The 16,347-nt window shown below is 47.3% G+C and overlaps 2 protein-coding genes across 2 annotated transcripts in view; one reads left to right on the top strand and one right to left on the bottom strand.

Annotated features, from left to right (window-relative positions):
* Positions 1-171: 171 nt before the first annotated feature.
* On the top strand, positions 172-1,627 carry cebpd (CCAAT enhancer binding protein delta). The gene has a single exon (XM_076970303.1). It carries the CDS (start codon positions 471-473, stop codon positions 1,260-1,262), a length of 792 nt encoding a protein of 263 aa, XP_076826418.1. The 5' UTR covers positions 172-470; the 3' UTR covers positions 1,263-1,627.
* A 214-nt stretch (positions 1,628-1,841) lies between these two features.
* Positions 1,842-16,347, bottom strand: part of spidr (scaffold protein involved in DNA repair) — a 40,575-nt gene continuing 26,069 nt past the window's right edge. Inside the window, exons 11-20 of the mRNA XM_076970300.1 lie at positions 15,583-15,741; positions 13,068-13,155; positions 6,776-6,898; positions 6,585-6,644; positions 5,446-5,635; positions 5,131-5,259; positions 4,156-4,249; positions 3,432-3,543; positions 2,876-2,926; positions 1,842-2,362 (exon numbers count right to left, since the gene is read on the bottom strand). Coding sequence (XP_076826415.1) covers positions 2,249-2,362; positions 2,876-2,926; positions 3,432-3,543; positions 4,156-4,249; positions 5,131-5,259; positions 5,446-5,635; positions 6,585-6,644; positions 6,776-6,898; positions 13,068-13,155; positions 15,583-15,741 — 1,120 coding nt within the window. The 3' untranslated portion in view covers positions 1,842-2,248. The remainder of the gene's footprint in view (positions 2,363-2,875; positions 2,927-3,431; positions 3,544-4,155; positions 4,250-5,130; positions 5,260-5,445; positions 5,636-6,584; positions 6,645-6,775; positions 6,899-13,067; positions 13,156-15,582; positions 15,742-16,347) is intronic.

The raw sequence follows: 16,347 nt of genomic DNA, 5'->3' as shown, positions 1-16,347 counted from the left end.
AAATGACAAACGCGATGTTGAGTGATGGTATAAACCCAAGCGGTTGAGACTCGTCCCCTGGTGAAGTGCTCGTAGTGGCGGGTGGGCGTCTCCAGCGCCGCAGCGCACACCCTCCTCTCCTAAACATGGGGGTTGAGGCGGCACCACGCGTGGTACAGGACATGACTGGCTTCACGGAGGGGTGGTGGACCTTTGACGTAAGCACACAATATATACTTATGCGCTTGAGTTTCACAGGTCGCCTTAGAGCAACTCACACCGAGACACCTGCTCCGTGAAAGTGAGGAGCCTCGACGCAGCCCGTACTGTGGAATATCGTGCGCAGATTCATGGTTTAAACCTCGGCTGCAGACCTCCGGGCGCAATAAGGACAGTGTCCTCCAGAACTGGTGCGAACAGAAGCCCAAAAGTTTCTAAAACCACCCAACTATTCACGCAGTTGATTTAAAACGGCGGGGACGGCCGCGTTCATGTGCGACACCTACAACTTGGACTCTCGCTGCGTGTCTCCACAATGCAACATGAGCTGGACGATGGAGCCCGCGAACTTCTACGACAGTAAGTGCGGCGTCCCCGCGGACGGCAAAGCGGCGCGGGAGGACGGGGACATGGTGGAGCTGAGCGCCGCCCCGGCCATCTACGACGACGAGAGCGCCATCGACTTCAGCGTCTACATCGACTCCATGTCCTCGGCGCCCAACTTCGAGCTGTGCAACGACGAGCTGTTCGCGGACCTGTTCAACAGCGCGGTGAAGCAGGAGAGGGCTGAGCTGCACCAGGCGGGCCCGGTGGCGACCCACGCGGTGCTGTCGGTACTGTCCAAGGACCCGGGGGGGTTCGGCGCGCCCGTGAAGCGCGAGGACGAGTGGAGCGACAGCGACGTGTCCTCGTCTTTGCCCTCGCAGATAGAGGCGTGCGCGCAGACCTCCGTCAGCCTGCACACCGGACAGCCCACGCCTCCCACCACGCCCGAGCCGCAGCCGCGGAGGTCGGGGAAGGAGCGCGGGAAGAAGACGGTGGACCGGTTCAGTCCGGAGTATCGGCAGCGGCGCGAGCGGAATAACATCGCCGTGCGTAAAAGCAGGGACAAGGCCAAGAGGCGCAACGTGGAGATGCAGCAGAAGATGATGGAGCTGAGCGCGGAGAACGACCGCCTGCACAAGACCATCGACCACCTGACGCGCGAGCTCACGGGTCTCCGGACCTTCTTCAAACAGATACCGGAGTCGCCGTACGGCGCGCGAGCCCCCGCGGACCGGTGACACGCGACGCCTCGCGCCTTTAAAACCCTTTTATTGGAAAAACATACCTCAAAGGACTTGAATACGCATCTGACTCTGTAGCATACGTGCGTCGAGTTACATCTGAACTTTGGCATTGAACTGTGGTTATTGCCGACGAGTTGCTGCCTTGATTATATATATATATATATATATAAATATATTTTTTGTGAATATTTTCGGATTTTTTTTATTCTAAATTATTACAGAAACTTCATGTTATGGTACGTTTTATAATTCCAAACTTTGTATTAATGCCAGAGCATGTTTGAAAACTTTATATATAGTTTGTACAAAAACTGGAACAATGTTGAGTAAACCGAGTAATAAAATGACATGAAATCTGAGCTTGTCCTTGTGAATGAACGCACGCGGGAAGTGGGAGGCTCGCCGTGGGGCGCGAGCACTCCGCTCAGGGTGGCAGTGTCTTCTAGTGCTACCCACAACACTATTACTAGCTGTAATGTAGCGAACCTGTTTGCTTAAACCATTACAAAATGCATGAAATGATTTGGGTGCCCTGGTTGTACTATGCAAAAAAAAATCCACACTGACAAAATCCACATTTAAAATACATTTTAGATGCATTGTGTGCTTTTACAGTACATCATATTCCCTGTAGTAATACATGTTTACAAAGGGGGGGTGTGTGCTAGTAACATGCCCTCTGCTACTGGTAGCTTTATGCACCAGCAGCTCACTAACAGGCGTGGAAGGGGCTGGTACAGATATGCTCCAAATTAGTGTTACTCAGTTCACAGCATGAGAAAGGCAGCACTGAAGACGCTACGTGAAATCTCCCAGCCTCTACAGTTTTAAAGGTCTGTAACAACAACAGTTCATTTGTAGTTATGTTTAGATTGGCAGTGTACCATGTTCCCTTTGGTACTGGACAGACCAGTGATAAATTACAGTCAAGTATGTAGCAAAGGTTAGCCAAGGTACACAGGTGCATCAGCGAGGGTGGGTCACAGATCAACCTCCTCTAAACCCATCCAAAGGGTAGACTGCTTGCTGATAACGTGGATAAAGACGCTCAGAGGGCCAATCGTTTTCCCAAGAACATTCTGCGCCTCGTATCCCTGCGGATAAATCAGAACAAGCAATCGGAACGTGTGCTTGAAAACACATGAGCTGTCAAAATCAATGAATAGAAAATCAAGGTCACCACCAGAGCACGCAGGAAGGATACCAGAACTTCCCTGAAATGTTTTAACTGACTGTTGTGGGTGCACTTAGGTTCAGTGAGCAGCAAGGTGGAATTAAAGTCTTAAATCAAGCGCATCGATGGCTTATGGGTGCTGGTGATCCCTCTTTTTGCTGATCACTAATTTGATCAGGGCAGACAGCCTACATAACAGTCTCCGCCCACGTAGGCGGAGCATAAACGTAGGATGGTACATGTTGACTGTGTTACTTGGTGCCAGTCATTTAAAATCCCCTCAAATGAGCAGAATGATGGATACAGCCAGTGTGGTTGCTTTGCTGGTACATTTACTACAGGATCTGGTTGAATCACTCCTGGGTTATAATACTGATTTTTAAAAAAAGCATCTCTAGATGACATTAAAGGCAGAGAACAAGAAGAATCTCACCTCAGCATATCCTGTTGAGTTTAAGAGGGACACTATGGATTTCTGTTGCAGCTGCAAAAAAAAAAATAAAAAATTGCATACAAACACAACACTGTTAAAAAGCTACAACAAAATGCAGCTAGTGTAATATTAATGTAGCGCAGCCAATGTCATGTAAAGCAGTGAAATGCTGGGCTGCTTTAGTGAAGGAGCTTTCAAGATGTAGAGGCTCAGCTTCACGATCACACACGCGCAACTACAGCCTGGTGTTGGGAGCAGAGCGCCCAGCAGCACTACACGGCCTCCTAGTGTCTCCACTCACTCAGCAGGGGAGAAACTGCACGTCTCAATAGCACTTCACATGCAATCTGCTTGCATCTCGGTTTGACGAGATGCGGTTTGAGACTCTCGTGTCTAGGGAAAAGTACCCAGGGGACGATAAGCTGAGGTGGAAACGCTGCAGAGATCAAGATGGTTACATCTCCCTTCCTCTCTCCAGTTTACAAGCGTGGTTTATGTCAACACGCTAATATTTATATTAAAAACCCGCCGTTCTTGACGCGCTTCCAGAGCTCACCTTAACCTTCGCAGTGCCGTCACGTAGCGATGGACAGCTGAGGAACACTTCGAGCTGCATCTTCGTGGTCGGTTTGTCCACTGCTCCGCACGACACACACAGAAACGCGTCCCTGGGGAGAGGGGGAGCTTTAGTTCAGCTCCTCGCCACACGATTTCATCAGGAAATAAACAAAACATGCAAACCAAAACAAGCTGCGTGTGATTTTCATCCCGTGTTTTTTGAAAAAGTTACAGGACCTCTTTAGAAATGCAGTGATATGATGTTTTGAGGTTTTCCAGCTCTGACCTTTCTGCCTCTGTTTACGGTTTACTGCACTGCAGTAAACAGGAGCGATGCCCGGAAAACCGTTTCAGGCCCACTGGCCTCGGTTAAAGTGACGACGTTTGCTGGGACCACAGCGTTCGCTAAACCACACTTTGCACAAACGTTGACGTCCAGCTAAGACGCGCTTGATGTCGGACCATTTTCTTATTCGGTTTTACACCGTTGTTATCAAGCTAATGTGGCATAACTGTACCGGAAGCCTCATGAGGAGATTAAATGCAACGTTACTGGTCTAAGACATATAATCTGACTTTAGTTGGTCAGAAATGCTCATTTGAGATGTCACAATTAAAGAGCATGAGCAGGTGAGTTTCTGCAACAATGTCGGTGTAGAAAGACTCGAGCCGCAGCCCCGAGTCTCAGGACAGGGACGCTGCGATGGCGGCCGGCGTCTCACGGTGGACGTTGCTGTTCCTCCAATCGGTCGCTGCCGCAGCGTGAGCAGGACAACCAGGAGTAAGCGGAGTCCTCGTCCACTCCCACCACCTCTCCTGCACAACAGGCCATGCAGAAAAGGCGTTAAAACAGCCCCACGCTTCCCAGACTCTACACACGATGGTTAATAAGAATGTAACACAACTCCTAAATGAACACGGAGTAGAAAGGAGAATCTCCGAATGACTGCAGTCCAACAGGGCAGATCCCCCTAAGGTCCTATCATGAGGCTTACTTAGAAAGTCTTGAAACTTTATTGTTAACCACAGTAACGTCAACAGACAGAGTATTAGCACAGCAGAAATCTGGAATGTATTATCAGCATTACTATGACTAAACAAGTTTGTGCAGCCTAGCAAAATCACTGGAATGTGATCATATTCACATGTGTAACATGCCCTTTACACATTTAGCAGTATGCAGTTCACATTTACAAGGTATGCAGTTCGTGTCTGCAGAATGTATGCGTTTCAGGAAGGTGATCGCTCTACCAATACAGAAGATGAGATGAGAGGAATGAAGAGAAAAAAGGAGGTCAAATCCGATAAGGACAGTCCCACAGCCAGAGACAATTCACTGGGAGTGGTCAAACCGACAGAACGGACCATTGATCAAAAGAGTCGCAGCGTTTACAAACTTCAACTTTTTATCAAGTCACAAAATCAGTTTTATGAAGCACAGATTTACTTAACGAGCAGCCAAAGGTACTGAGAACCAAACCAAACAGGGGAGCCACATTGACTGAAGAAAAAGCCTCCTGCTGCAGTAAATGAGCACAGTAAATGAGTAACTGCAATAAGGCCGCTCGACAAAATGAAAAGAACAGAGACCCAACAAACTAGCACACTGCTCTCAGAAATCAGAGGACTTCTGGAATGTGCCAGTCCGTGACAGCAGTTGGGGGAGGCGGAGGGGGGGGGGGGAGGAATGTACCGACCTGTGAGCGTGCAGAGAGAACAGGACGGGCTGTCTGGACCCAGCTTGTCCAGTAGAACGGGTTGGGGCAGAGAGAGGCTCTGGGTTAGGGTCCCCTGCACCACAGACTGTCTACAGCAGAATATCTGATCTGTAGCAGGAGAGAAGGCGTTCCACACGTTGGGTAGAGAGCTCTCATAAAAACTCACAGGCATATGGATGAAAAAGAGTTTTGTTCTATGGCTAGAATTGAGAAAATGTTGTACTGTTGGCTTTGATGTGAACATCAGATAGAGCAAGCCTCATTAAGAGGTTACAGTGCTATACGACAGCTCACTGTGCTCTTTGACGGCGTCTCTGAAGCGCAGCGTGGCCCCGGGCTGGGAGGAGGCGATGTCTTGTCCACCGGGGCCGTGGAGCAGGCAGGAGGAGCTCACGTGTACGGGCAGCGTCCTGCTCCCGGCCCACGCCTCATCCTGCAGGCTGCAGTCCGTCACCAACAGCAGGGCATCTGTCCCTCCTCCGCTCTGGAACCAACGAGCACGCAGATATTTGGGGCCGATTACCCTGTTATTGATCTGCAGCTCAGCACAACAGGTGACTCATGGGTAATTATGAGTAATAATAAGTTATACACCATGCTGTGTCATGTATGCACACATTATATACACCGTCACATATATTATGAATCGACACGGTAACATCACACCAGTGGAGTTAATAATATCTACTGTGCGATGAGTACAATCGCACAAGGGAAGAACAGTCATTACTTATTACACCATAGAACATCAGTACTTTGTTTTGGATACTCAGTACACAAAGGCATAAATTACAGGGGAGATACTGGAGACACGTCCCCATAACTGTCTGAAACAGCTCGCTATGACTTACATTCCTGTTTCATCTGAGTAAAGCGTTTCCTTTTTTTGCAATATTCCAGGTAAATAATATGATTGTTTTAGTCAATAAAAAAATGTATTATGTTACTAATGACAGAACTGGAAAACATTTGTGCTTATATTTTATGTTTTGTGAAGCTGAGATAAAACAAGGCACAAATGACATTTCATGGAACATAACAAAAGATTATTTAACAAAATAAATCGAAAACATGTGTTCTATAAATCCATTTCAAATCATAGCGCCGGTACCGCTTTTACTGTTCGGTGCTGATAGCCTTGACAAACAGAGTCATAGAGCCTTCCGTGGACCTCCCTAGTCTCGGTGCTGATTTCTTTTCAGTGAGGGCACCTGAGGACTTACTTTCTTAAAGGGTGTGCAAATTTTATGGGCAGTTGAAGTGAACGCAGCACCTGGGCCACATTCTTGCCCCAGCATTATTCAAAAGCAAGGTAGGCATATGAGCCATCCGTGTTTATAAACAAACGAAATGAACTGAATTCATGTTTCTGCCTTGCTAACGACTCGAAACAAATCTCAAGAATGAGGAATCAATATTTTGCATGAGGTTACCTGTTCTCTCTTATAAACAACAGTTGCTGTGAAACTGCACCGGAAACCTGTGGACTCATTCTATAAATAAAGAACAACGAAAAAAATGCAAAGATAATGTAAAACAATTTGTGCAAGATACTAATCGATTTTAGATTGTTCTTCAAGTGAATAAATAGATGCATACATTAATATAAGTGCATGTGTGTGACCTGTAAAATCTCTCGGAGGGTCTGAACAACGGGTGGACGGTACAGTGGGGACATGCGTCCTACGACCACGCCGTCCTGCTGTCCTGCCAGCCTGTAACAGAAGCTGGGCGCCGGAACTCTGACCTGCAACAACCAGCAGCGCGAGACTTCACAGCTGTTGTGAGGCTTTTTTACGTTGTGAGGAACCCGTGAACGGGAACCCGTGAAGTTTAGACTCGTCTGTATAACCGCCGCCAATAGAACGTCAGCAGCATCGGACGTAGAAAAACACGGCAACAGTAACCGAGCAACAGAGCATCAAACAAAGACTCCCCCAGCACTCGGGGATGTGAGGTGAGGTTTTGTAAGAGTGTCAGGACAGATTTTTTTTGTGTTGTATGGCGGAATTGGGGAGAGCTGTGATCTTGAGGAAAAGAACAATGGAAGGAGAGAAGTAGGTCAGCTTTCTGTTGGGATGTTCACTCTCTGCGGGGATCTGTTCACTCTCTGCTGGGATCTGTTCACTTTCTGTGGGGATCTGGTCACCCTCCGTGGGGATCTGTTTACTTTTGCAAAGACATTAGTAAGGAGAAAAATGGAAGGCTAAGAGGCTGGACAGACTGACTTGGACTTCAATAATGGACAGAGCAAATATTCACTGGGTGACGGCAGCAAGCGGCGGTCAGCCTACCAAAGTGGAGTGTGGTTGAAGATGTGGTGTGGCACAGAGGCAGGTCCTGTATCAGGACCTAACGTAGTCCTGTATCAGGACCTAACGTAGTCCTGTATCAGGACCTAACGTAGTCCTGTATCAGGCACACGGAAGATGGTGGTCATGGTGTGATTATCCCAAAAGAGTGGATACGAGCAGGGGATGTGTCTATGCAAAATGAGGAGCATGCTGTGGGTACTGAGTAGTTCTGGCTTACAAGTCTTCTTGGAGGTTAAGATTTTCTTTACTGTAATCGTGCTGGCTGCATACTTGAAAGTGAATAAGTTAATTGATACACCAATTATCTCATTAAGGGATCTCAGGCTTTGCTCAGCGTGTTTAGAGCATGGCAGTATAATTTGCCATCGGACTCAGACAGCACAGAAACAAGATAGCGTCCTGCCACGTGCTTCTCCAAGATTTGGCAAATACATCTGGCTCAGTACCCCATAATCTCTTATGGAAGGCGTCTAGATTCTTCCAGGTACTACACGGGATCACAGGACTGGTTGAGGCTGATTTTGAAGATATTCAGCTCTGTTTTAATACAGGAGAGCATGTTACGTCCGGCAGCGAAATGGGTATTAACTGCCATCTGTACCATTTCATGGTTAGTGTTTACGATGGCGACGGAGGTGATAATTGTGGAGTCTAAGTGAGCGGTAGGTGGGGAGAGGCTGCAGGCGCTCCTGGTTCACACCTTTCAGGGCACATGGATGACATGACAACATGAACAACTGCTGTTAACTGAAATGCCGTGGAGATATGTTATGTACGAGTATACAGTATGTTTGGATATTAATGCTTTATGAGGTTGTGATCACTGAAGTTCAGGGGCTGGGATTAGGAATACAGAAACAAGGACATGGCAGTGTGGCATGTCCATGCAAGGTGGCATGTCTATGTAAGGTGGCATGTCTATGTAAGGTGGCATGTCCATGTAAGGTGGCATGTCCATGTAAGGTGGCATGTCCATGTAGTGTGGCATGTCCATGTAAGGTGGCATGTCCATGTAAGGTGGCATGTCCATGTAGTGTGGCATGTCCATGTAGTGTGGCATGTCTATGTAAGGTGGCATGTCTATGTAAGGTGGCATGTCTATGTAACGTGGCATGTCTATGTAAGGTAGCATGTCTATGTAAGGTAGCATGTCTATGTAAGGTAGCATGTCTATGTAGTGTGGCATGTCTATGTAAGGTGGCATGTCTATGTAAGGTAGCATGTCTATGCAGTGTGGCATGTCTATGTAAGGTGGCATGTCCATGTAGTGTGGCATGTCTATGTAAGGTGGCATGTCTATGTAGTGTGGCATGTCTATGTAAGGTGGCATGTCTATGTAAGGTGGCATGTCTATGCAGTGTGGCATGTCTATGTAAGGTGGCATGTCTATGCAGTGTGGCATGTCTATGTAAGGTGGCATGTCTATGTAAGGTGGCATGTCTATGTAAGGTGGCATGTCCATGCAGTGTGGCATGTCTATGTAAGGTGGCATGTCTATGTAAGGTGGCATGTCCATGCAGTGTGGCATGTCCATGCAGTGTGGCATGTCTATGTAAGGTGGCATGTCTATGTAAGGTGGCATGTCTATGTAAGGTAGCATGTCTATGTAAGGTAGCATGTCCATGCAGTGTGGCATGTCTATGTAAGGTGGCATGTCTATGTAAGGTGGCATGTCTATGTAAGGTGGCATGTCCATGCAGTGCGGCATGTCTATGTAAGGTGGCATGTCTATGTAAGGTGGCATGTCTATGTAAGGTGGCATGTCCATGCAGTGCGGCATGTCTATGTAAGGTGGCATGTCTATGTAGTGCGGCATGTCTATGCAGTGTGGCATGTCTATGTAGTGCGGCATGTCTATGTAGTGTGGCATGTCTATGCAGTGCGGCATGTCTATGTAGTGTGGCATGTCTATGTAGTGTGGCATGTCTATGCAGTGTGGCATGTCTATGCAGTGTGGCATGTCTATGTAAGGTGGCATGTCTATGTAAGGTGGCATGTCTATGCAGTGTGGCATGTCTATGTAAGGTGGCATGTCTATGCAGTGGCATGTCTATGTAAGGTGGCATGTCTATGCAGTGTGGCATGTCTATGTAAGGTGGCATGTCTATGTAAGGTGGCATGTCCATGCAGTGTGGCATGTCTATGTAAGGTGGCATGTCTATGTAAGGTGGCATGTCTATGTAAGGTGGCATGTTTATGTAAGGTGGCATGTCTATGTAAGGTGGCATGTCTATGCAGTGTGGCATGTCTATGCAGTGCGGCATGTCTATGCAGTGCGGCATGTCTATGCAGTGCGGCATGTCTATGCAGTGTGGCATGTCTATGTAGTGCGGCATGTCTATGTAGTGTGGCATGTATATGCAGTGCGGCATGTCTATGTAGTGTGGCATGTCTATGCAGTGTGGCATGTCTATGTAGTGTGGCATGTCTATGTAGTGTGGCATGTATATGCAGTGCGGCATGTCTATGTAGTGTGGCATGTCTATGCAGTGTGGCATGTCCATGCAGTGCGGCATGTCTATGTAAGGTGGCATGTCTATGTAGTGCGGCATGTCTATGTAGTGCGGCATGTCTATGCAGTGTGGCATGTCTATGTAGTGCGGCATGTCTATGTAGTGTGGCATGTCTATGCAGTGCGGCATGTCTATGTAGTGTGGCATGTCTATGTAGTGTGGCATGTCTATGCAGTGTGGCATGTCTATGCAGTGTGGCATGTCTATGTAAGGTGGCATGTCTATGTAAGGTGGCATGTCTATGCAGTGTGGCATGTCTATGTAAGGTGGCATGTCTATGCAGTGTGGCATGTCTATGTAAGGTGGCATGTCTATGTAAGGTGGCATGTCTATGTAAGGTGGCATGTCCATGCAGTGTGGCATGTCTATGTAAGGTGGCATGTCTATGTAAGGTGGCATGTCTATGTAAGGTGGCATGTCTATGCAGTGTGGCATGTCTATGCAGTGTGGCATGTATATGCAGTGCGGCATGTCTATGCAGTGCGGCATGTCTATGCAGTGCGGCATGTCTATGCAGTGTGGCATGTCTATGTAGTGCGGCATGTCTATGTAGTGTGGCATGTATATGCAGTGCGGCATGTCTATGTAGTGTGGCATGTCTATGCAGTGTGGCATGTCTATGTAGTGCGGCATGTCTATGTAGTGTGGCATGTATATGCAGTGCGGCATGTCTATGTAGTGTGGCATGTCTATGCAGTGTGGCATGTCTATGCAGTGTGGCATGTCTATGCAGTGTGGCATGTCCATGCAGTGCGGCATGTCTATGTAAGGTGGCATGTCTATGTAGTGCGGCATGTCTATGTAGTGCGGCATGTCTATGCAGTGTGGCATGTCTATGTAGTGCGGCATGTCTATGCAGTGCGGCATGTCTATGCAGTGCGGCATGTCTATGCAGTGTGGCATGTCTATGTAAGGTGGCATGTCTATGTAAGGTGGCATGTCTATGTAAGGTGGCATGTCTATGTAAGGTGGCATGTCTATGCAGTGTGGCATGTCTATGTAAGGTGGCATGTCTATGCAGTGTGGCATGTCTATGTAAGGTGGCATGTCCATGCAGTGTGGCATGTCTATGTAAGGTGGCATGTTTATGTAAGGTGGCATGTCTATACAGTGTGGCATGTCTATACAGTGTGGCATGTCTATGCAGTGTGGCATGTCTATGTAAGGTGGCATGTCCATGCAGTGCGGCATGTCTATGTAAGGTGGCATGTCTATGTAGTGCGGCATGTCTATGCAGTGTGGCATGTCTATGCAGTGTGGCATGTCTATGCAGTGCGGCATGTCTATGCAGTGCGGCATGTCTATGCAGTGTGGCATGTCTATGTAAGGTGGCATGTCTATGCAAGGTGGCATGTCTATGTAAGGTGGCATGTCCATGCAGTGCGGCATGTCTATGTAAGGTGGCATGTCTATGCAGTGTGGCATGTCTATGTAAGGTGGCATGTCTATGTAGTGTGGCATGTCTATGTAAGGTGGCATGTCTATGTAAGGTGGCATGTCTATGCAGTGTGGCATGTCTATGTAGTGTGGCATGTCTATGTAGTGTGGCATGTCTATGCAGTGTGGCATGTCTATGCAGTGTGGCATGTCTATGCAGTGTGACATGTCTATGCAGTGTGGCATGTCTATGCAGTGTGGCATGTCTATGTAGTGCGGCATGTCTATGTAGTGTGGCATGTCTATGTAGTGTGGCATGTCTATGAGTGTAACACGGTATGGAAGCTACCACTCCTGCTGAGGGATTTAAAAGTGCTGATGTAAGCTGCATGTTGATTCTGTTGAGGTCCAAGGACCCTGAGAAGAAAGCAGGGAATCCCACGAGTGGCAGTGTAGGTAGCGAAGAACACACCGGAGCACAGAGGTGTGGTAGGGCAGGTGTGAGGAGGAGGAGCGGGGCTTGGATCAAGCGTCTAATACGGGTCTAATACGCGTGTGCACCAGTTTAATTCACAAACAGTGCACCACGAGATTCGGAGGGAAAATCTGGTGAGAATGTGGAGTAACGGATGTGAGTCATATTGCGTTTTTGCTTGGAGAAACTCGTCCTTCCAACTCCACAAAACCTTGAGTTGACGGTGGCTAGATAGTTAAAAGTTAGTTTGTTGCAGGGGCGATATACATTGAGACATAATCAGGCAGTCTACCCATTAACATGTTTATTCAACAACGAGCACAGAGAGGTTAACTCTTTGCCCACTAGTTATGTGAGTAGAGCAATTAGGTTTGAGTAGCTGGGAAGGAACTATCTGAAGGTGTCCCAGGTACATGGAGGACTGGGCATGCGAGTGTGTCGTTGTGTCATGTCTCTGTCATGTCTAGAGTGGTAGATCCAGATAGAGCTGGTGACACAGAGCAGACATGGGCTGTGCCAGTGGGGATGGATAAGGGCTTAGTCACCAGGGAGGCCGTTATGGATTTTATGGGTTAGGAAGTGATTGGCTACATGGTGGCAATGTAGTGCTAAGTTTAGGTGTGTAGTGTGCGCTGGTGTGTGTGTGTAAAGCTCATATGGAAGTGGTGGCACTGAGCATGTAGAGGGGGTGTCAGTGGGGATGAGTATGGCTTTAGTCACCAGGAAGGCCAATGTGACTTTATGTCTGAAGAACATCTGGTTGGTTTAGAAGCGAGCTTGGTCGTGATGGTCGTGGGGAGGGGAGGGGAGGGTATGGAATGCCATATCTCATTTTTGAGGCTTCGGGAGATGTCACGGAAATCCCAGAGGGAGGTGCCTACCTGATGACCCTTGTGAAGAGCTGTGAGTCACATATCATGTGAAATTCCTGTGTGAAACTCTAATGGTTTAGCATAGGAAATTTGACTTCCTGTGTGTAACAACAGTCCTTTTTTGAACTGTAATGAGCTGAAATATCTGTCAAATTCAGAAGAATCCATTAACGAAGTAAGGAAAAAGGCATATGACATAATTTAGGTAGTCTAAAGGTAAAGGGTGGTTTTGTGTAAACAGTGGTTAGTGTATTCAGTGGTAGAGTGACATCATAGTACTGGTTATGAGTTTTGGGTAGGAAAACTGATTGGCAATTCTGGGCAGTAGCCTCATGTTGGCTAAGAGAGTCTTGGGGATACCTACAGCCTGAGAACCAACCACTTCTCCATCAACCTTCAGAGGAACCGCAGGAGGCCACAGGCTGTCAATCAAACTGAAGAGCTGAGTAGATCTATGAAGAAAGAGATGGCATTTCGGTCACATGCGCACACACAAGCACCCACACACAACCACACCCCCCCCCTTGTTACCTGAAGTTCTTTTGCATTCATGAAAACAGCACATTGTTTTAACTATTTATAGAAATCCTCAGTGATACATTTTCCATATCTATGAAGTTGTTACTAAAACACTATGTACTAAAACTAAAATGGAGAGAGAAAAAAATAAATCACACATGAATGGCCACCGTCACGGGGTGGGGGTGGGTGGGGGCAGGATGTAATAGTACCAATTCTGTCACACCCATACAGCTACAGAACACAGGCAAAGGTCTCTGAGAAGGTTCAGGGTGAAGAGAAGTGCACCACATCCCACAGGACTGGGGGGGCCCTTGGTCTGAACGTAAGAGCCCACAGATCAGCAGCCGGTGGTCTGGGAGCCCCCTGAGACTTCAGGGACCAGTTTGAGCTGGATGAGAAGTGTCACCCCGTCTGTTCCAGTAAAGCAGAGGCTCATTGTTCAGAACCAGTTCTGCAGCCTGCGAACTGAAGGCCAGCTCAACACTCCACCCGCTCAACTGCTCCTGCCAGTCCAACTTGCACCGCCTTCAAGGGGTGGAGCTTCACTCTCACACAGACAAAAAGCACCCATCGAGCATATGCAAAGAATGTCATTTATATGTATAAAAAAAAAAAAAAGGTTTTTACAGGGACTAACCTCTGTGGTTAGTCTTAAGATTATTGCCCTTTCTCAGTATATAGGGGACCAGCTCAGAGCTGCGGAGTTTCCTGTCTAAGTGTAACTTCGCAGAGTCAGGGAACAGACAAGAATCCATTAAAGTTTTATGGGCGGAATACTCCGGAGGAGAAAGTAGAAAAAAAACAAGGAAGGGCAAAGTTCATTAACCAATGGCAGGCAGAGAAGGCCCAAGTGTCCAAAATGGGGAAAGAGAATAAACCGGAGAGCAAACAACAGTCAAAACACTAGCGAATAACTGCTCGGTACGCCGGGAAATAGAGGTAATACTTCGCACAGATTTAGGCGTGGTGACTGGTTATAAAGGCTGTGGTGATTACGACAGCTGACGGTAATTAGTAGTCCGGGGAGGAGGACCCCTGCAGGCGAAGGGTGGGATCACCGGTGCGGATACGAAGGCACATGGGTAGTTTTATTGTACGTGAAATTTTGTGGTACGCCATCACACAAAGACTTAATCGTAGTATGACAACAAACACGAACATCTTTCATCCTCGGAAGAGGGGAGACCGTCAGATATACACCTGGAACATCAGAAATGGCAGTAAATCTCATACTTCAGAACGCCTGCACCTCTCGCTGCCAGACCATTAAACGCGCTGCTAATCTGAGCAGGAGACGATGGAAACAGACAGTGGAAACATACTGGGGATCGGCTTCCATGTCAACACCAGCTGAGGGCAGATGACCGCTACACATGCCAACCTATGGGGTTTCTTTTATGGTTATTTTCATTTCAATTCAAAGATTGATTGAAACATCAGCTTGTAAGCAGTGAAAGGTTTTTGTGTTGTGGCTCTACGCTCCAGCACAATGGTCTTCAAATAAAACAGTGAGTTTTAGGTTAAAGCGAAGAATGTCAAGGTTCTTAAAACCAAAGACCTTTATATACACAGTTGTTACAACCGTCATATTTAGTACTTGGTGTGAAACCTCCAGAATTGATGAATTCCTGAAATACGTGACCCATCCTCTAATGCTGAGTCTCTTATTGACAGGCTTCCAGGCATGACCTGAAGCCTTTATCAGTTCCTGCTTCACACCTCAGTAATTATGAGACGTTCTCAGTGGGATTCAGGCCAGACAACTCACTTGGCTAGTCAAGAACATTCCACTTTTTGTCCCTGATATACTCCATATTACGTTTCAGCCATTGTCCTGCTGTAATGTGATTTAACAGATCTCGGTTAAGACCCGTTTAGACACTTTGGATCCTGTGAGTGAGGGAGTTCTGCATACAGTCATAACACTTTCATGACCAGTTTGCAAGACTTTGTTCAACAACAGTACAGAGCTTTTTATAATGTACTAATTATTTTAAAATAATGAATCAAACCACGTGAATTGGATACCTGTTTTTGGCTGTGGCTCTGGTTTATTAATTATTAAAGTTTTAATGGCTTGAATTAGTGGTCCTCACGATGAGAGAAAGCAGTGACAGACTCCAGATGTAAGCTAGCGCTCGTGTGTGAACTAACCATGCAGTGGCCATCAGCCAGCCATGACATAACCGAACAGCCAGTTGGCCAATTAGTTACGGTTCTCATTAACTTGGAGGGAGGAGGTACATATAAAGGGCCATTTCCCCTACGTAAATGCAGTTATGTACTACTGTCTTACACTTTTATGTCATTTTTATTTCTGTTACTGACATCACGACACACAGCTCGACGGTGGTCACCTTTGGCGCGTGAGACGCTCGATCACCCTCAGTGTCTGCAGCACACACGTTTTCCCCTCCAGCTGCTCCGTGTTGAGTTTCAGCTCTTCTTCGGAAGACACACACTGCAGCTCCACCTCGCCAAACATCCCGTAGACATCCTGCACCAGCACACACAACCTGCAGGGAGAGAGAGCACGCGGGAGCAAGAGTTCAGGGTAAACCTACGCCACGGTGCTGCTGTGAGCCTGGCACTCACTCAGGAGAGCCAAGAACACGGCACCTGAGAACATTTGGCTCTGGACCAGACGGGTAATTCAGGTGGTGAAGGACACTGGAAAGGTGTTCGGGCTGTCAGATCGTTATTTTCCGCCCCGGTGAAGAGTGTTGTAACATCTGCACAGACTGCACACCAGCTCTAATATCACTGAACCCACAAACACGGGGACACCTACGGACAGCTAGCGCTCGTTAGCTCATCGACTGGAGCGCAAAATGGAGAAAACAAGGAGAATGTTTATCAGCATGGACACATTTCATCTCGATACAGCCAGAAAAGATTAAAGCCAGCTCTTTTCTATAAAGAGATGGAAGAATCAGTTGAGGGTCTCCAGGCTATGTCCACACTGTCTGGGGATTAGCTTGTATCTTCTTCCGGGTTATAAGGTTAGGACTTCCTATGTGGCCAGTAAAAACGATCAGTTTTTATAGGCTATTTCCTTGGAAAACTGAGAAAAATAAACAGTACTGAAGACAAAACAAATGGTGAATTAACAAAATTTGGGT

This window comes from Brachyhypopomus gauderio, chromosome 13 (assembly GCF_052324685.1).
Source record: "Brachyhypopomus gauderio isolate BG-103 chromosome 13, BGAUD_0.2, whole genome shotgun sequence".
Classification (NCBI taxonomy): domain Eukaryota; kingdom Metazoa; phylum Chordata; class Actinopteri; order Gymnotiformes; family Hypopomidae; genus Brachyhypopomus; species Brachyhypopomus gauderio.
The sequence above is the reverse complement of the archived record's forward strand: the minus strand, read 5'-3'. Positions and strand labels throughout refer to the sequence as shown.